The 20,204-nt window shown below is 37.9% G+C and overlaps 1 protein-coding gene and 1 long non-coding RNA gene across 5 annotated transcripts in view; one reads left to right on the top strand and one right to left on the bottom strand.

The window, feature by feature from the left end:
• Positions 1–20,204, top strand: part of CYP4X1 (cytochrome P450 family 4 subfamily X member 1) — a 37,831-nt gene that overhangs the window by 11,764 nt on the left and 5,863 nt on the right. For all 3 annotated transcript variants that reach the window (XM_072772254.1, XM_072772253.1, XM_072772252.1), the window contains 5 exons: positions 1,282–1,409; positions 1,494–1,648; positions 14,252–14,358; positions 14,916–15,106; positions 18,298–18,431. In XM_072772254.1, coding sequence (XP_072628355.1) covers positions 1,282–1,409; positions 1,494–1,648; positions 14,252–14,358; positions 14,916–15,106; positions 18,298–18,431 — 715 coding nt within the window. The remainder of the gene's footprint in view (positions 1–1,281; positions 1,410–1,493; positions 1,649–14,251; positions 14,359–14,915; positions 15,107–18,297; positions 18,432–20,204) is intronic.
• LOC140602579 (uncharacterized) lies at positions 856–18,501 on the bottom strand. 2 transcript variants are annotated; one of them, XR_012005516.1, is made up of 3 exons: positions 18,247–18,501; positions 14,949–15,210; positions 856–1,720 (listed from the first exon to the last, which is right to left on the bottom strand). It is a non-coding gene; the product is annotated as an uncharacterized lncRNA (long non-coding RNA). The 2 variants fall into 2 exon arrangements; XR_012005514.1 differs by lacking the exon at positions 18,247–18,501 and adding an exon at positions 16,718–17,968.

Genomic DNA, 20,204 nt, shown 5'->3' with positions numbered 1-20,204 from the left:
CAAATTAGCCAGTGATGGTACTGGGTTTAACATTGTTTCAATAAAACCACTTCTGTCTTCCTTGTTTCTCTGTCCCACCTGTGCCTGAGACCCCATCCATAGTTCCTCCCTCTGCTGAACTATGCAGAAGTGCCTCCAGCCTTGAGCTTCCCCTTTGCTCCCATTTCTTCTAAATTTACTTTTTTTTACTCAGTTAAACTTATATAATTAAAGATGAAAACAATTGAATAAACAATTGACATTTGAGTAAGAGCTTTAAAAAAAAAATCTCTGCCTTCCACCCCACCCCCATCCAGACCTGCAAATTCATAGCAGCCCCTAGCTATGGTGTAGGTGTTCAACAAATGTAGGTTGCTCTGACTTTAACCATTCAGATTTATTTGTGTTTTACACAATGAATGCCTATTATGACAAATACATTTTCATATATGGCAGTTTCAGCCACAAAACATCTCGGATGTAGTGTAAGTAGGTCACTTGCGGGGGGGAAAAAGTGGACAGAAGGAGCACTTGACTGGGAGCCACTCCCCGAAGCTGCTCCTTTCATAGCTTCTCTCTGTCCTCCACTTCTGAATTGAAAATGTCTTTGGGTTTTGTTTTTGGTCTGTAAGAAGGGGGGGAGGGGCAGGGGAGAGGGAGAGGGAGAGAACTAATCTTTTTTTTTTATTTTTATTTTTTTTTATTTTTTATTTTTATTTTTATTTTTTTGGGGAGAGAACTAATCTTAAGCAGGCTCCACACCCAACACGGAGCCCGATGTGGGGCTCTATTTCATAACCCTGAGATCATGAGTTTAGCTGAAATCAAGAGTCAGATGCTTAACCGATTGAGCCACCTAGGAGCCCCTGAATTGAAAATGTGTTTTACAATGTTCCAAGTTTATTTTAAATGTGGCTATGGTGGTTGGCAGTAGTGATAGGGTGGATTGTCTAGCGATTTGGGGACTGAAGATGGAAGAAGCCCTGGAGAGTCCCTCTGTAATTATAGGTCTGTTTTACTGGGACTCTGATCTGCTGTAAAGCAGAGTTATGATAATAACTGAAAGGCCGAAGATACTTAACTCAGCCATTTTCCAGAAACCCGGGTTGCTCCATGCTCTTTCTCACACAGCTCGGTGCAGTTTTCCCCTCCTCATGCCACTTGATTAATTTACATATATAATGGATGGCTCCTTCTAGGTCAGGGCTGTCTACCTTATGTCCTAAGAGCAGTCAGAGAGGAGCTTTCAGGTAAAGGCATTTTGATGATGGTGATGTTGTTGATCTTGACCTCCTATGCCAGGGTAAGTGGGAGAAGATTTGTGGCACTCAGGACACAGTTGTGGAGGTCTTTGAGCACATCAACCTGATGACCTTGGATGTACTGATGAAATGCGCTTTCAGCCAGGAGACCAACTGCCAGATAAGCAGGTCAGTGACAGGAAAACAAGAAAGACATCTATTGGCTATCCTCTAAGTCATTCATTGACATATTGTCCCTTCTTTCTCTCCTAGCAACCATGATCTTTATGTTAAAACAACGTTTGAAGCCAGTAAAATAAACTTTTACCGCTTGTACAGTTTCTTACATCACCATGACATAATTTTCAAATTCAGCCCTCAGGGCCATCGCTTACAGGAGCTGGTCAAAATTCTCCATCAGTACACAGGTACTTCTTGCATTTGGGTGGCCCACATCCATACGCGGTCATAATTGTGTTGTGTCTGTCCAGAAGAATAGGCTTCAAAAAAAAAAAAAAAAGAATAGGCTTCATTGTGAGAAAAGAAAACATTCTTGTTCTTAATGGAGCTATAGAGACAATGCTGCTTTAGAAGAATTTGCTAGGGCAGCCCGGGTGGCTCAGTAGTTTAGCACTGCCTTCAGTCCAGGGCATGATCCTGGAGTCCCAGGATCGAGTCCCACGTCAGGCTCCCTGCATGGAGCCTGCTTCTCCCTCTGCCTGTGTCTCTGCCTCTCTCTCTCTCTCTCTCTCTCTCTCTTACACACACACACACACACACACACAAATAAATAAAATCTTTTTTTATAATAAATTTATTTTTTATTGGTGTTCAATTTGCCAACATACAGAATAACACCCAGTGCTCATCCCGTCAACTGCCCCCCTCAGTGCCCGTCACGCATTCACCCCCACCCCCCGCCCTCCTCCCCTTCCACCACCCCTAGTTCGTTTCCCAGAGTTAGGAGTCTTTATGTTCTGTCTCCCTTTCTGATATTTCCCACACACTTCTTCTCCCTTCCCTTATATTCCCTTTCACTATTATTTATATTCCCCAAATGAATGAGAACATATAATGTTTGTCCTTCTCCGACTGACTTACTTCACTCAGCATAATACCCTCCAGTTCCATCCACGTCGAAGCAAATGGTGGGTATTTGTCATTTCTAATGCCTGAGGAATATTCCATTGTATACATAAACTACATCATCTTTATCCATTCATCTTTCGATGGACACCAAAGCTCCTTCCACAGTTTGGCTATTGTGGACATTGCTGCTATAAACATCAGAGTGCAGGTGTCCCGGCGTTTCATTGCATCTGTATCTTTGGGGTAAATCCCCAACAGTGCAATTGCTGGGTCGTAGGGCAGGTCTATTTTTAACTCTTTGAGGAACCCCCACACAGTTTTCCAGAGCAGCTGCACCAGGTCACATTCCCACCAACAGTGTAAGAGGGTTCCCTTTTCTCCGCATCCTCTCCAACATTTGTTGTTTCCTGCCTTGTTAATTTGCCCCATTCTCACTGGTGTGAGGTGGGATCTCATTGTGGTTTTGATTTGTATTTCCCTGATGGCAAGTGATGCAGAACATTTTCTCATGTGTATGTTGGCCATGTCTATGTCTTCCTCTGTGAGATTTCTCTTCATGTCTTTTGCCCATTTCATGATTGGGTTGTTTGTTTCTTTGGTGTTGAGTTTAATAAGTTCTTTATAGATCTTGGAAACTAGCCCTTTATCTGATATGTCATTTGCAAATATCTTCTCCCATTCTGTAGATTGTCTTTTAGTTTTGTTGACTGTATCCTTTGCTGTGCAAAAGCTTCTTATCTCGATGAAGTCCCAATAGTTCATTTTTGCTTTTGTTTCTTTTGCCTTCGTGGATGTATCTTGCAAGAAGTTACTGTGGCTGAGTTCAAAAAGGGTGTTGCCTGTGTTCTCCTCTAGGATTTTGATGGAATCTTGTCTCACATTTAGATCTTTCATCCATTTTGAGTTTATCTTTGTGTAGGAAAGACTATCCATTGGAAGAAAGACAGTCTCTTCAATAAAAGGTGCTGGGAAAATTGGACATCCACATGCAGAAGAATGAAACTAGACCACTCTCTTTCACCATACACAAATAAATAAAATCTTAAAAAAAAAGAATTTGCTGCATCCATAGTAGTAGTCCTGTCAGAAGTTAGCTACACCTTGGTCATTATGTACAATTGTTAATAATACAAATATAACAAGGGGACATTTAATATCTCAAAGCATACAGGGCACGTGGCTCTTTACACAGTGTTTGCAGTAATAAAGGAATAATGACAAACTAAAAACACTCACACAATATAGAAATGAATGTAGGAGCAGAGCAGAGTGAGCACGGATATGTATTCAAAAGAAGGGGGAAATGGAGAGTTTTTCAGTGGGGGTAAACTTTCAGTTACACAGGATAAGAAGTTCTAGAGATCTGCCTGTAAGTTAACAGTACTGTATTGGGCATGTAAAAGTTTGTTAAGTAGGTAGATCTCAGGTTAAGAGTTCTTACTACAATTAAAAAATAAATAAATAAAACAGTCCATGGCCACACCATCTTGAACGTGCCCAATCTCATCTTACTACAATAAAAAAATAAATTAAAAAAAAGAAGTTTCATTTGGGGCACCTGGCTGGTTCAGTCAGTAGTTCAGTCAGCCTTAATGTTATGAGTTTGAGCCCCATGTCGGTTGGATGTAGAGATTACTTAAAAATAAAATCTTAAAAAAAAAAGAAGCTTCATTCAAAGAGAGTTTTGGCAAAACATAAACATAAAAGTTGAAATAGATTAAGCTTTTTAAGCAATTCAACATTACTTTTCATCAACATCATAATAGAGAATATTTATCAAGTAGTTAATGAACCTTCCTTGGCTCTACTACTTACTAGCAGTGTGACTTTGGGCATGTTACTCATTGCTTTGTCTCAGTGTCATCTGTAAAATTGGGATTAAAAGGAACTATCTTCTAGGTTTGCAGTGATGATTAAATATGTTGGGATACATAAAAGGCTTAGGACAATACCTGGCACTGAATAAGTGTTAAACATAAAAATAGTTACTTTAGGACACTTGGGTGGCTCAGTCGGTTAAGTGTCTGCCTTCAGCTCAGGTCATGATCCCATGAGCCTTGCTTCGGGATCCCTGCTCTGAAGGGAGCGTGCCTCTCCCTCTCCCTATGCCCTTCCTGCTTGCTCATGCTTGCTCTCTCTCTCTCTTTCAAAAAAAAATATATATACACATATATATATTTACTTTAGCGAATATATTTGCCTCAAGGAAATTTGCAACACACTGACACATGCACAGTCACACATAGACACACAGGAATGTAGATATTATAAGGAGTAGACTCAGAGAAGCAGGTTAGTTTAACCATTTAAGACATAGATTGGCATTATATACAGCAGTAGTTCCAGACTTGTCCATATCATTGCCCACACAGAAAATGCTAAATTTGTATGGTTCATTAGAATGTATCTGGGGGCATCTACAATGTACTTGGTGAAAAAATTCTTTACTATTTTTTTATATTACATAATGATGATTAAAAAACAAAATGCAAAGTACTGGGGAAAAATTAAATTTGTTCAAAATAAAATTTTTTCAAAATGTTTATTTTTATGTCATCAAATTTATGAAATTTTTTATTGCATCTGGACTTTAAATAGTAGTTAATAGCCTTCCCCCTCTTCTAGGGTATGCCAACCCTTGCTCTAATGACAGTTTGGGTTGCATAAGCCTTTGTTGTGTGGGGAGCTGTCCTGTGTCTTGTAGGATGTTTAGCTGCATCCCTGACACCTACCCACTCGATGCCAGTATGACTCTGATAGTTGTAGCAACTGAACATGTCTCGATAGTGATGAATGTCCCCTGGGATCAAAATTATCTGCAGCTGGGGTACCTGGGTGGTGAAGCACCCAACTCTTGATTTCAGCTCAGGTCATGACCTCAGGGTCCTGAGATCGAGCCCTGAGCCCCACATTGGGCTCTGCACTGGGTGTGGAACCTGCTTAAGATTCTCTCTCTCCCTCTGCCCACTGCTCACCCCACCCCTGCTAGTGCTCTCTCTCTCAAAAAGCAAAAAATAAAATTAAAACCTTTAAAAAATTATCTCCAGCTGAGAACTACTGCAACTATACCCCAATTGTAGAGATTCATTCATGTTTTTCTTCCAGTGCTTGTGTGGTCTTGTTCTTTTTGCATTTAGATCTCTGATCCATTTAGAGTTTATTCTTACATATGCTATGAAGTGTTGATCTTACATTTCCAAATGGTTATCCAGTTGTCCCATCTCCATGTATTACAAAGTTCCATCTTTTCTGTGACACACACACACACACACACACACACACAGACTATTATTCAGCCATAAAAAGATGGAGATCTTGCCTTTTGCAACAACACACATCCATACCTGGAGGGTATTCTGGAAGTGAAGTCAAAGACAAATATCATATGAACTCACTCAGATTTTTTTATTTAAAGACAAAACAAAGAAAAAAAGAGGCAAAAAAAAGACAGGCTCTTAAATACAGAGAGCAAACTGGAGGTTGCCAGAGGACAGATGGGTAGGAGATTGGATGATGTAAATAAAGGGGATTAAGGGTGTACTTATTTATCATGATAAACATTGAGTAATATATAGAATTATTGAGTCATTATATTGTACACCTGAAATTAATATAATACTCTATGTTAATTACACTTCAATTAAAAATTTAATTTAATTTAAAAGTTCCATCATTTCCTCCAGTGATTTGCGCTAACTACCTTTATCATATACTAAACTGACATATATACTTGAGCTTATTTCTTGACTTTCTTTTCTATTCTATTGGTCTATGTATTCATGTACTGGGACCATGCTGATTTATTTAAAGAGACTCTGTAGTATTTCTTTTTAATAACAAATTAGGCATGTCTGGGTGGCATAGTCAGTTAAGTGTCTGACTCTTGATTTTGGCTCAGGTCATGATCTCAGGGTTGTGAGATTGAGCCCTGCTTAGGGCTCCACATTCAGCATGGAGTCTGCTTAAGATTCGCCTTCCCTCTCCCTCTGCCCTTCTCCACACCCATGCTCCCTCTCTCCCTAAAATAAGTTTAAAAATTAACAAACTATTTTTCAGAGAGTTTTAGGCTTACAGAAAAATTAAGCAGAAAGTACCCCGAGACCATGACCTGAGCTGAAGGACCCTGAGACCATGACCTGAGCTGAAGTCAGATGCTTTACCAACTGAGCCACCCAGGCACTCCTCAGAGAACCAACTTTTGGTTCATTGATTTTTAGCCCTTGGTTTCTTATTTTCAATTTCACTGCTTTCTGTTCTAATTTTTATTTCTTTTCTTTAACTTACTTTGGATTTAATGTGTTCTCTTCATAGTTTCCTAAGGCAGAAGATTAGATTACTGATTTTAGATCTTTCTTCTTTTCTAATATATTAATTTAATGCTATAAAGCTCCCTCTAAGTACTGCCTTCACTGTGTTCCACAATTTTGATTAGTTGTATTTTAATTTTCTATTTAGTTCAAAATATCTTTAAAATTTTCCTTGAGACTGCTTTAGCCCATACGTTATTTAAAAATGTGTGGTTTATTCTCCAACTATTTTGGAGTTTTCCAACTATCTTTCTGTTATTGATTTCTATTCCATTGTGCTCTGAGAGCATACTTTGTATGATTTATGTTTGTTTAAAATTTAGGGTGTGTTTTATGGCCCAAATGCTGTCAATCTTGATGAATGTTCTCTGTGAGCTTGAAAAGGAAGTGTATTCTGCTGCATTGGATGATGTACTCTATAGATGTCAAATAGATCCAGTTGATTGATGATATTGTTCAGTTCAACTATGTCCTTGCTGGTTCTTGCCTGTTGGATCTGTCCATTACTGACAGGGGAGTTTTGTAGTCTCCAACTATAAGAACAGATTCATTTATTCCTTCTTGAGTCCTATTATTTTTTGCCTTATGTATTTCGACCCTCTGTTCCTAGGCGCATTTACCCTAAAGACTGTTGTTTTCTTGGAGAATTGGCCCCTTTATCTTTATGGAATGCCCTTTTTTAATCTCTAATAATTTTTAACCTAATAATTTTCCTTGTTTTGAAATCTGTTCTATCTGAACTTAATATAGCTATCCCAGCTTTCTTTTGGTTAGTTAGTATATCTTTCTCTATTCCCTTACTTTTAATCTACACGTATCTTTATATACCTAAAGTGGGTTTCTTGTAGACAACATATAGTTGGTTTTTTAATTCACTCTGACAGTCCATCTTTTAATTGGTTTATTTAAACCATTGATGCTTAATATGAATATTTGGATTGATAGCTACCATAATTGTTACTTCTTACTATTCATTGTTTTGTTTTTTCTTTTTAGTCTTCCACTCTTTTTATGCTTTCTCTGGTTTTAATTAAACATTTAATAAGATTCCACTTTTCTCCTCTCTTAACATATAAATTATACTCCTTTTTACCTTGTTTAGTGGCTGTCCTTGAGTTTATGTGTATTTTTAAAGGTTTTATTTATTTATTCATTAAACACAGAGAGAGGCAGAGACATAGGAAGAGGGAGAAGTAGGCTCTCTGCCAGGAGCCTGATGCGGAACTCGATCCCAGGACCCTGGGATCACTCCTTGAGCCAGCAGATGCTCAACCACTGAGCCACCCAGGCATCCCTATAATGTGTATTTGCAACTAACAAGCCCATTTTCAAATAATACTTGCAAGCAACTTATAACAGGGTATTCGCAATTCCCAATTTTTCTCCTATCCCTTATAACATTGTTATTTATTTTACTTCTTCATAAGCTATAAACTGAATGTTGTTATTATTTTGAACAGATTGTTATATGTGGGATCAATTAAAAATAGGAAAACAATTGAAAGATGAATAAAGTAGATGTGATTTATGTATACAATGGAATATTACTCAGCCATTAGAAACGACAAATACCCATCATTTGCTTCGACGTGGATGGAACTGGAGGGTATAATGCTGAGTGAAATAAGTCAATCGGAGAAGGAAAAACACTATATGGTCTCATTCATTTGAGGAATATAAAAAATAGTGAAAGGGAATAAAGGGGAAAGGAGAAAAAATGAGTGGGAAATATCAGAAAGGGAGACAGAACATGAGAGACTCCTAACTCTGGGAAACGACCTAGGGGTGGTGGAAGGGGAAGTGGGAGAGGGGTGGGGGTGACTGGGTGACGGGCACTGAGGTGGGCACTTGACTGGATGAGCACTGGATGTTATTCTATATGTTGGCAAATTGAACACCAATAAAATTTTTTTTTAAAACTCCAAAAAAAAAAAAATAGGAAAACAAAAGGTTTTATTTTACCTTCATTTATTCCTTCCTTAATGTTCTTTCTTTATGTAGATCTGAGCTTCAGGCCTATATCATTTTCATTCTTTCCAAAGAACAGATTTCACTATTTCTTGTAAAGCATGTCTAATGATGACAAATTTCCTCAATTTTTGTCCGAGAAAGTCTTTATTTCTCTTTCATTTTTAAGGGTAATTTGGAAGAATTCAAGGTTGGCTGATTTTTCTTTTTAAACACTTTAAATATTTTACTTCACTCTCTTCTTTGCCTGGTTTCTGAAGAGAAGTCCAATGTAATTTTTGTCACTGCTGTTCTATGGGTTAAGTTTTTTTTTTCCTGTGGTTTCTTTCAAGATTTCCTTTTTGTCTTTGATCTTCTGTAGTTTGAATGAAACGTGCATCTTGATTTTTTCGTGTAGATATTTTGGTGTTTTCCTGCTTGGTATCCTGAGTTTCCTATATCTGTGGTTTGGTGTCTATCATTAATTTTGGAAAGTTCTCAGTCATTTACTGTTTCAAAAACTTCTATTCCTTTCTCTCTTTCTTCTCTTTGGTCCTTTATTTTTCATTTTTCTGGTGGGGATCATTTATTCATGACCTTCTCTATTTCTTCTATGGACATTAGTCTAAGTTTTCTAGCTCCTCTGGAGTCAACTCTGGTACACTGAATTTTCCATTTCATATAGGTTTTAAAACTTATTTGGATAGAAGCAGTAGTCTCATGATTTTAAAAAAATTCTCTGGGGACACCTGGCTGGTTCAGTCAACAGAATATGCAACTCTTGATCTCAATGTTGTAAGTTGAGTGTTGAGTGTAGAGATTACTTAAAAATAAAATCTTTAAAAATACATAAAATAGAATAAAAATGTTTAATTTCTCTGTATTAATAGTTATTTTCCCTTTGTCATTTCTTACTTCATATATTTGTGCATTCTTCCTCATTTCCCAATTAAATTAGCCAGTATATGTCTATTATGGATTTTTTTGAAAGACTCAAAAAATTTTATTTATTAATTTGATCTACTGTGTTTCTGTTCTTTACCATGCTAATTTTTATTATTTTCTTTATTATTTTTTGTACTCTCTTTTGGTTTATTTTGTTATTCTTTTTCTAATTTTTTAAGTTAGGATCTAATATATTTACAGTAGTTCTCCCTCATTCATGGTTTTGCTTTCCACGGTTTCAATTATCATGGTTTGGAAGCAGATGATCCTCCTTTTGATGTATCATCAAAGTCAGTAGTAACCTAACTCTATGTCACCATGCCTGTGTCATTCCCCTCACTTCATCTCATCAAGTAGCTATTTTATCATCTCACATCATCACAAGAAGCACGGTGAAAGTATAGTACAATGAGCTATTTTGAGAAAGAAAGCAAGAGACCACAGTCACGTAAATTTTATTACAACATATTTTATAATTATTTTATTTCATTTTTAGTTGTGGTTAATCTCTTACTGTGCCTAATTTATAAATTAAACTTTATCATGAGTATGTATGTATAGAAAAAACATAGATTATGTAGGGTTTGGTATTATCTGTGGCTTCAGACATCCATTGAAAGTCTTGGTACGTATTCCTGCAGATAAGAGAGGACTACTATATTTAATTCTTTCATTCTTATTACTATTTTTAATTGCTTTGTTAATCTATTTGTGTGTGTGTGTGTGTGTGTGTGTTCATAAGTTTTTCGAGAAATGGAATTGCTGGATCATATGATAATTCTATTTTTTATTATTTGAGGACCTGCCATACTGTTTTCCATAGCAGCTGTACCATTTTGCATTCACACCAATGGTTCACAAGCGGTTCTGATTTCTCCACATTCTTACCAACACTGGTTTTCCAGGGTTTTTGATAATAGCAATCCTAATAAGTGTGAGGTAGTACCTTATTGTAGTTTTGATTTGCATTTTCCTAATGATCAGTGATGTTGAACATCTTTTATGTGCTAATTGGCCATTCATATATCTTCTTTGAAAAAATGTCCACTTAAGTCCTTTGCCCATTTTTGAATCAAGTTGTTTGTTTCTTGGTGTTGTGTTTTAGGAGTTTAGATAGTTTAGTTAGTCCTTCAGTTTTGTTTTTTCCCAAGATAGTTTTGGCTCTTTGCAGTCCCTTGAGATTCTATAAGAATTTTAATATGGAAAAAAAAAAAAAGAATTTTAAGATGGATTTTTACATTTCTTATTGCTCTATGCTTTTAAGGCTATGAATTTTCTCTTGTTTATCAATTAAATACACCCCATGTATTTTGATAAGTAATGTTTTTATTATCATTTTTTCATAAATTCTTTTTTTAAAGATTTTATTTATTTGACACAGTGAGAAAGAGCACAAACAGAGGGAGAGGGAGAAGCAGGCTTCTGGGCGAGTGGAGAGCCTGATGCAGGGCTAGATCCCAGGACCCTGGGATCATGACCTGAACTGCAGGCAGACATAACCAACTGAGCCACCCAGGCACCCCTATTTTTTCTGAAATTCTTTAATTTCGGTTTGCATTTCCCTTCCACTCAAAAGATGTTTAATAGAAAATTTATAAATTTCTGAATGGAAAGCTTCTTTATTTTTTTAATTTCTAATTTTATTGTATTGTAATTAGAATGCATTGTTTGTAGTATTTCCATTTTATAGAACTCAGTAATGTTTTCTTTGGTCCAATATATGATCAATTTTGTAAAAAAAAAAAAAAAACCAACATTTACTCTTATGAAGAAGATAAATTCTCTGTCATTAGGTATGGCATCTGAAATTTTCCCCCCATATGCTCTGCCTTATTATTCTGTTTGGATCTTCTATATCTTATTTTTGTCCACTTGACCTGTCCTGCATTGGGAATGCTATGTTGAAGACTCTTATTATCAGTGCAATTCTGCCTATTTTTCCCTGCATTTCTTCTAGTTTCTGCTTTAAATAGGTATTGCTATTATTTGGTGTGTGTATGTGTTCCTAAGTATTACATCTTGTGATATCATGACCTTTTTAAAATAGGATTTTAAGTAATCTCTACACTCCATGTGGGGCTCAAACTTATAACTGAGATCAAGAGTCACATGTTCCAGCAACTGAGCCAGCCAGGTGCCCTGTGATACCATGACTTTTAACATTAAAAACTGATCTCCTTTAATGAGTTTTTGTTCAAACTCTACTTTGTTTGATATCAGGATTGCAACCCCCAATTTTCTTATTATTTTCATTTGTCTGGTATATTTTTGTCCATCCTTTTATTTGTAGCCATTTTGTATTACTTTGTTTTATGTGTTTTTCTTACATGCAGCACATAGTTGGGTTTTGCTTTATGAGTCAATTTGAAAATGTTTTTATTTTAGTAAACAAGACATTCCCATTCTTATTTGTTGAAATGACTGATATGTTTGGACTCAACATTGTCATATGATTATGTTTTACTATGTGTCTTATGTTATAGTTACTGTGTTTATTAGTTTCCTAAAGACTTCCATAACAGATAACCATTTATTGGTTCTGGGTAAACAGGAATTGGGGGGTGGGGGCTACATTATTCAATTCAGCACACTGTGTTTCTTTTCCTATGTGGTATGTTTTCTTTGCTTTTTAAAAATAAACCTTTTGATATTTTAGAAGGTTTATATTTTTACTCTGGCTACCATAGTGTTTAGTCCTTCATAAATCCTTAATTCCCCTTTCCCTATTTAAACTTTTGCTATCTGGCTTGTCATATTTACTGTGGTAGATATAGATAACATTTACCATCTTAATCTTTTTGAAGTATAAAGTTTAGTGCTATTAAGTAAATTTACATTATTGTGCAACCACCACCAACATCCATCTCCAGAACTCATTTTACCTTGCAAAATTGAAACTCCATACGTATTAAATGATAATTCCTCTTTACACTCCTTTCTCAGCCCCTGGAAACCACCATTCTACTTTCTGTCTCTACAAATTTGACTAGGTATTCTAGATATATATGAGGAGCCATAGGAGCCATATAGTATTTGTCCTTTGGTGACTGGTTATTTGATAGTTTGTCAGTTTTTAATAATAATTTAATAATATCCTTTGGTTTTCATTTATTACTTATACATCTATTAGTGATCTTTTTTTTCAAGTTTCAGATACTTATTAATCAGTGCAAACCCTAACACAATACACCAACATGATTTCATGCATTTAGAGGGGAAATATTTCCTGGATAAGTAGAAAATCATGAGGATGGCTTCTGGAAGGCCTTCTTTCTGAGCAACTTTATAGTGAAACATTTCATTTGAAGTCTGGATCTCCTTTCTTCAGTTTTCTGTAATGTACATTCACTGAGCAGAACTTGTATTAATCATGAAGACCCAGTTTGTTCCAGGATTCTGGGTTATTCTTCCTATCCCAAATGACATCCACACTGCGCCAGTACCTCTCACTCCAATAAAGATGAAGAGGAGGATCAAGCTCGGGTGCTTTTTGGCCTGAGGATCTGGTGTAACATGGTTGCAGGAAAGGCCTCAGGTCCAGAAGGAGAAAAGATAAAATGTGCAAGGCTCCCAACAATTAGTGATTATTCTACTTTCTCCTTTCTCTCTCCCTTCTCCTCCTATTTTTAGTTGAATTATTTTCACTTTTAGTGTTTATGTGATATACTTCTTCCCATGTGCCAATCCTTATTTTAGTCTGAGATCTAAAATTACATCTATGAAATGCCCACCTCAGTTCTTTAATGAAGTTTTCCTACTTATTTCTTGGTTGGATGAAGCTCATCCACTCTAGATTCCTCAGGATGGGCTCATGAGCATAATATTTTCTGAGTTCATTCAAGTTTATACCTATTTTTTATAGACTTGATAGTTGCTTGACTGACAATTTTCCTGGATATAAAATACTTTTTTCCTAGTTTGTGTCCTTGAATTTCTTTAAAATGCTCTGATCTTTTGCCCAGTGCAGGGTTTGATCTCACAATCTTGAGATAAAGACCTGAGGCAAAATCAAGAGTCAGATGCTTAACTGACTGAGCCACCTAAGCACCCTGAAAATGCTCTAATCTTGCTTTGATTTCTTTATTGTTCTTGAAAAATATGATGCTACCTTAATTTTCTTACCCTTAAAAGTTATTTGCTCTTTTGTCTGGAGTCTATGAGGATTTTCTTTTCTGTCTTTAATGTCAAATAGTTTTATTAGCATATGTATTGGTATTGGTTATTCTGTTCCAACTTTCCTAGGCATAGGATGGGCCTTTTAATATGTACATTTAAATTATGTCTCACTTCCAGAAAGTTTTCTTGAATTATAGTTTTAGATACTCTGTTTCATATTTTTGTGGGGTTTTCTTCTAAGACCCTTCAGTTATACAGATGTTGGTGTTTCTTTGCTTGTCTTCCATTTCATTTGATAAATTTTCCATTAAAAAGAGACTGAGAAAGAAAAGAATGATTGGGACTTGCACCTGCATTTGAAACCATTTTTATTATATTGCCTACCTAGTTATACAAAGTCTATTTTAGGTATATTGTGTTTCTTTGGAGCTTTGATCAAAGTTTGTCGTTTGAGGGAGAACAAACATCCGCAAAAATTAATTCTACTTAAATACAAGTACCCATTCTGAGATCAGGAAATTAGCTAAGATTTGAAGCTATTTATGAGCCATGGCTTGCTCTGTAATTATTTTACTTTGATTAACTTTGCTGTCACTTTGGTAATGGGGAATTGCTATTCTGTCCCAGAAAAGGTAATCCAGGATAGAAAGAAATTACTCAAAGATGAGAAGAAGCATGGCAACACTCAGAAACGGAAGGACCAGGATTATCTGGATATTATCCTTTCTGCCCAGGTAAATCTTTTAAATGTCTGAGGCAGCTCGTGTATCAATTAATTGTGTGGGTAGATGGATGAGTGAGGAGGAGGGGAGACAAGAGCAAAATTGATCAACTAAATTTAACAATACTTTTGAGGTGATGGGTTGGCTCTATACAGTTTGAGGTAAAGATAGAGGTCTGTAATTCTGTCACTACAGGGAATCAGATAATACTAAATTTTTTGCTAATTGGACAGGACTTGGTGATTACTGCAAAGATACATGGTAGTTTAGGGAAACACGGGAAAATGGGTCACAAAGTAAGTTGGTAAAATGATGAAGAGGAGGTGCTGGAAAATCTGCATGAATCTGGCAGGATGATTGGAGGAACTCTTTGCAAGGCCTACATTTCTTATGTAATGTTGGTTCTCCTTTGTCAAAGTGTGGCTCCTACTATATATTTGTTGAACAGAATTAAAATGGAAACTCTCATATGAATCTCTAATTTTTTCCCCTAAAGCCATTATCTTGATTAGGGCTGCAGACATCTGTAAACTGACATTGCATAAACATATCTCCACTATACCTTCCAGGCTGAAAATGGCAACAGCTTCTCAGATACTGACCTACGGTCTGAGGTGAACACATTCATCTTGGCAGGGCATGACACCATGGCAGGGAGCATTTCCTGGCTCCTCTACCACCTGGCTCTGAACCCTGAGCATCAGGAGAGATGCCGGCAGGAGATCAGGGGCATCCTGAGGGACAGGTCTTCTATCACATGGTAAGATCTGCATTCTTAAACATTTCATCCTTCTTCCTCTTCATGGGTTTTCCTTTATTTTCTCCTCTGGTACCTTAGTCACCATTGTGCTTCAAGATATGTGCCTATAGAAACAGAAAAGGAGACTACTATTCTTTTTCTAGAGAGATCAAAATTATCATTATATCTTTGCAAAAGAAGTTCATCCATCCACAATTATCTGTTTCTTTGTTTTGTTTTTCTAATCAGTGGTGTGTAACGTCCCATTTCTTTCTTTCACCTGGCTCAGTGCACTGGAAATAGGGACTTGATCCCTAGACTTGCATTGAGAGCTTAAATGGTAGAGCTCAAGTGTGTCTCCTCTCTGAGATCCCAGCAAGCATCCGTATCATTTAAGCCCCACTGTAGTCATTCCCTCCCATCTCCTTTTCATTCCTCAGAACTAGCTTAGACTTTGAACACAGTACTAAATCATATACACTGTAGTTGAATCTAGTGATTATGGACTGAGTACATACATTCTCAGTACTGAGGCACTTAAGAAATGTGCAAGATTTGGTGTGGGTCCTGTCCTCAATGAGCTCACACCCAAGGAGAGGAGACAGGCTTCTGTATGGATAATCTCTATATAATCTGCTAAGGGTAGCAAGAGAGAGATGTGCTGGCCACTACAGAGACTTAGAAGACAGTCACTTAACCTGGTACTCAAGAGGGGACTCAAGAGGACTTCCTGGGAGATCTGACACCCAAGCTGACTCTTCTAGGATGGATTAGCTAGATAGAAATGTCAACACCATTTGCAAGACTTTGAGCTTATCTGACTGTTCAGTGATGCCCAGGTTATGGATTTACCCCTAAGACATGCTGTCTGAAAGAAAAACAAACAAGCACGTCTTGATTTAAACCACATTCTTCACCCTAGCTAGATATTTCACTTATTATTTGCTCTGCTAGTCAAAAGGGCAGAAAGATGGAAATGCTAAGAGTCATCCACCCCTAGCACTAGGGGGGAACACTGCATTTCAAATGCAAAGGTAAGCTCAGTAAGAACTTTTGTAAGGGGAAATTTGGATTTATATAGCTATGATAGAGATCTTACTTTTTATAAGGAAACAGTAGTTATTTCCTACCATAAATTAAAGGTTTATGGGCAGCCCCAGTGGCTTAGAGGTTTAGCGCGGCCTTCGGCCTGGGGCATGATCCTGGAGATCTGGGATTGAGTCCCAGGTCAGGCTCCCTGCATGGAGCCTGCTTCTCCCTCTGTCTGTGTCTCTGCCTCTCTCTTTTTGTGTGTCACTCATGAATAAATAAATAAAATCTTTAGAAAAAAATAAAAAATTAATTAATTAAAGGTTTAATCTGTATAGCACAAAATAATGTCGATTAGTCATTTTTTATTCATTCTTTAACATTGATTGGATATCTTAACCTGTTTAGGGTGGATATATATACAACCCCAATATTGGCCTTTCTTATTCTTTTCTGGCCTATGTGAAATGTGAAAACAAAGAAATCTTGGCCAGGTAAGAAAACAAATTCCTAAGGATCTGTTAACTACCATTCATTTTAATGAAAGAAATAAAAATATAAAGAAAAATATGTTTTTATTCCATACTATGGCCCTATACTTACATTTAATGAAATTTGTACATGGCATGCTGAAAACTTATAATTCTTTTAGACAGATAATAAAACCACACTGCAAAGAGCAATTTCTGAAAAAGCTGGCAAGTTGTTCAACATCCCTTTGGCTCCTCGTCAGCCATTTCTGCATTGGGTTAAAATTTCTCTCTTCTTGCACCAGGGCTAAGATGGACAATATTGTGTTTCTAAAATATGCAAAATGCCAGGCTAAGCAGAATTACCCTTTTTATTCTGAGCTTGAGGAGGAAAGAGCTCAAAATGAAAATCTGCACTGCCAAATGGCTAGAGCCTGCATTCAAAATAAGTAATCAGAAAAGCAAATAGAAATACAATAAGGCAAATAGACTGAATATATGCAGTCATCTTATAACTGGCTAGGATGAAAATGAAAAAGTTTATTCTTCTCCCTCTGATACTTCACACTTGTGTGGGGCAAGTTCTTTTCATCTGGGGTGAAATTCTGAGTGAATCTCATAGAGTTCTTATCCATTTAAGTCATAAGAGCAGTCTCATTTCAGTAATTAAGCTGTCTGGTCCAGTGGAATAGCAAAAAATACAAATTCGTATCAATCTGGAGCATATCCCTCCATCCCAGCTCAGCATTTCTTTGGGTCTGAAAGCCAGTGGTGGGTGAGGGGGTCTTGATTGGCTTCTTTTTACTGACAAGTTCCTCACCAACCCAGTAGCTGCTGTTTCTGAACCTTTTAGAAGTGGTCCCAGGAGGAACGAGGAGAAAAGGTTTGGTACTATGGAGATCTTGCCTTCTGAGCTTGGTGGCTATTCAGTGCTTCCTTTCACTCTCAGTAGGCGTATCTGAGTTTCAAGGAGAATCTTGGAGATTTCCTCACTGGAGCTTTGCCATGGTAATTCATGAGACAAGGGAATTCTTGTCCTCAGAGTTCCTTTCAAGACGGTTCCGAAGCTCTCCCTCTTGCTGGTTCATTGGCCCATAGAACACACTGGAGCACTCCTTACCTATTTGTCTCTATTGCTCTCCCCCAACTCCCTGTTTGTTCTGAGTCACAGACTTTCCTCTCAGTCCTCTGTTCCTCAAACTCCAAGGCACACATGTCAGATCATCTAAGTGACCAAGAAGTGACCCAAGAAGCCCCTCTTTGCCTAACACGCTTGAGGGGGCCCTCCTGCATTCCGCAGCATTGTGCCATTCCAACATTATCTTTAAAGGATTTTTTTCCTCTCTCAAAACTCTGAAGCCCTCTCTCTTCAGTCCTTAGTCATACTTTCTACATTCTTGATTTATATGGTGACTAAGAGTTGCGAAACTGGTTTCTGAAACCTCCCTAGCAAATCTTTTACCAGTAGATTAGCATCTCACTTTATAATGAGGATATCTGACACTTGTTTGGTTCCTCTTCCTCTGGAACTTCAGCTGATCCTCAGGCAGAAAGAGTCTCATTTTAGCATTCTGTTACATAAATCAATTGCAAAATAACTTTAACCTAGAGGTAATGTTTACCAAGAATAAATAATGAAGAGGAAAAAACATTAATATTTACCAACTGGCTATGGAGTCTGAGTTCCTGCCCCTCCTTCCCTTGTCCTCACAGGGACCAGCTGGGTGAGATGTCGTATACCACCATGTGCATCAAGGAGTCACTCCGACTGGCGCCTCCAATCCCATCCATTTCCAGAGAGCTCAGCAAGCCCATTACCTTCCCAGATGGACGCTCCTTGCCTGCAGGTCTTTGCATTCTTTTCCTAAGCAGGTCCTAGAGACCAGGGGATCCTGGCAACCACAGTGACAAAGACTGGCTTTTTTTCTCTTTTGACTCTTAGAGGAGTCAAAAGAACCTCTGGCTTAGGGTTGGGTGCCTAATAACTCAGTGGGTAATTCCTTCATCAGATGTGGTTTCCAGACTTTCCCAAAGGCACATAGCCATTTGCAGCGAAGCTGTGCCCAGAACCCAGGTGGCCAGAATCCCAACCCAGAGTTTCTTCACTTAGCAGGACATTGCTTCTAAGATAATCCTTGTTTAGCTTAGTTTGAGACCTGGGTGAGACTTCATGATGATGTAGGAAAAGACATTAGGGTTCGAAGCCAACGGCCAAGAAAGAATTCTTGAGCCTTTGGTGCAAAAAGGTGATTTTATTAAAGCACATGGACAGGACCCATTATGGGCAGAAAGAGCTATAATGGGGTTGTGAGGGGTAGTGATTATATATCTTCAAGTTGGGAGAGGGCTAGGGATAGTGTAAGTCTCTAAGGAATTTTGGAAAAAATGTTTCCAGGACCTTGAGGGGACTAGCTATTATTAGGAAAAGGTCATTTATTACTATAATAAAACCTCAGTCATGATTCCCTTCAGATGTATGTCAATGGGCCATATGCTTGGGGGATGATCGCCAACACATGTCTTGGGGGTTTAGTTATAAAGGAAATTTCTAAAGGAATTTTTGTATGTTGAAGTAGACTCACAGGATCCTGAAGGTTGGGCTGTGATTGCCTTTTGCCCTTAGCAAAGTGTCAACATTAAGACAACTGAGTCCCCTAGACTCAGAGTCCCCTAGACTCATTCCTAGAGGAATGTCACTCTGCCTGTTTCAAGGACTTGTCAAAGGGCTGTAGGTAGCAAGGAAATTCAATAATTTTTCTTCTGCCTTTGTTTCCCACATTAATGGGAGATGAACATCATTATCTTTATCTAGAAGACCCAAGGTAGGGTCTTTGGTTTCATCATCGTAATACTATCATTCTTATAACTGTGCAGCACGTAATAGTTTACATAGAGCCTTCAAGAGCATTAGCTCATTTTCCCACCCTCAGAACATAATCTTAACAGACACTTATATAGTTCTTCTCAGTTTACAAAGCACTTTCAGATACTCTTGGTGTAGCCAAAAACCTCACTAGAGATCCCAATGTGCAGATTGGCAGAACTAGAACTTGCACAGAGGCCCCACACTGGAACCCAGTGCTCTTCAGAGCACAGGTTTCTGAGCAGGGCAAGGGGGAAGCATAGGGTGTCATGGGAGACACCCTTCACCTCTCTGCTTGGGGATTCTGTTAACTCTTGTCCTTGGAAACAAGCTGGCAGGATTGCTTGTAGCAATTACCAATGGCCTGTCACTGGGACTTTGTTGACAGATCCAGAATTTTCATGGTAATCAAATAATCCTCAAAATCTCTCTCCTCTTTTTTTGAATCCCCAAACCACGTGGATATTTGCCAAAATTTCCTCCCCTCCGTTTATGAATAGAACCAACAGAAAGGCCCCTAGATGCCGCCGAGTAAGCATCGTTAAAGTCTCCCCTCCCACTGCCATCATGTCTAAGTCAGAGTCTTCCAAAGAGCCTGAGCAGCTGCGGAAGCTTTTCATCAGAGGCTTGAGCTTCAAAACAACCAATGAGAGTCTGAGGAGCCATCCTGAGCAATGGGGAGCCCTTACGGACTGTGTGGTAATGAGAGACCCTAACACCAAGTGCTCCAGAGGTTTTGGGTTCGTCACATATGCCA

The sequence above is a fragment of the Canis lupus genome, chromosome 13 (genome assembly GCF_048164855.1).
Source record: "Canis lupus baileyi chromosome 13, mCanLup2.hap1, whole genome shotgun sequence".
Classification (NCBI taxonomy): Eukaryota; Metazoa; Chordata; class Mammalia; order Carnivora; family Canidae; genus Canis; species Canis lupus.
This window is presented reverse-complemented; position numbering and strand designations above follow the sequence as displayed.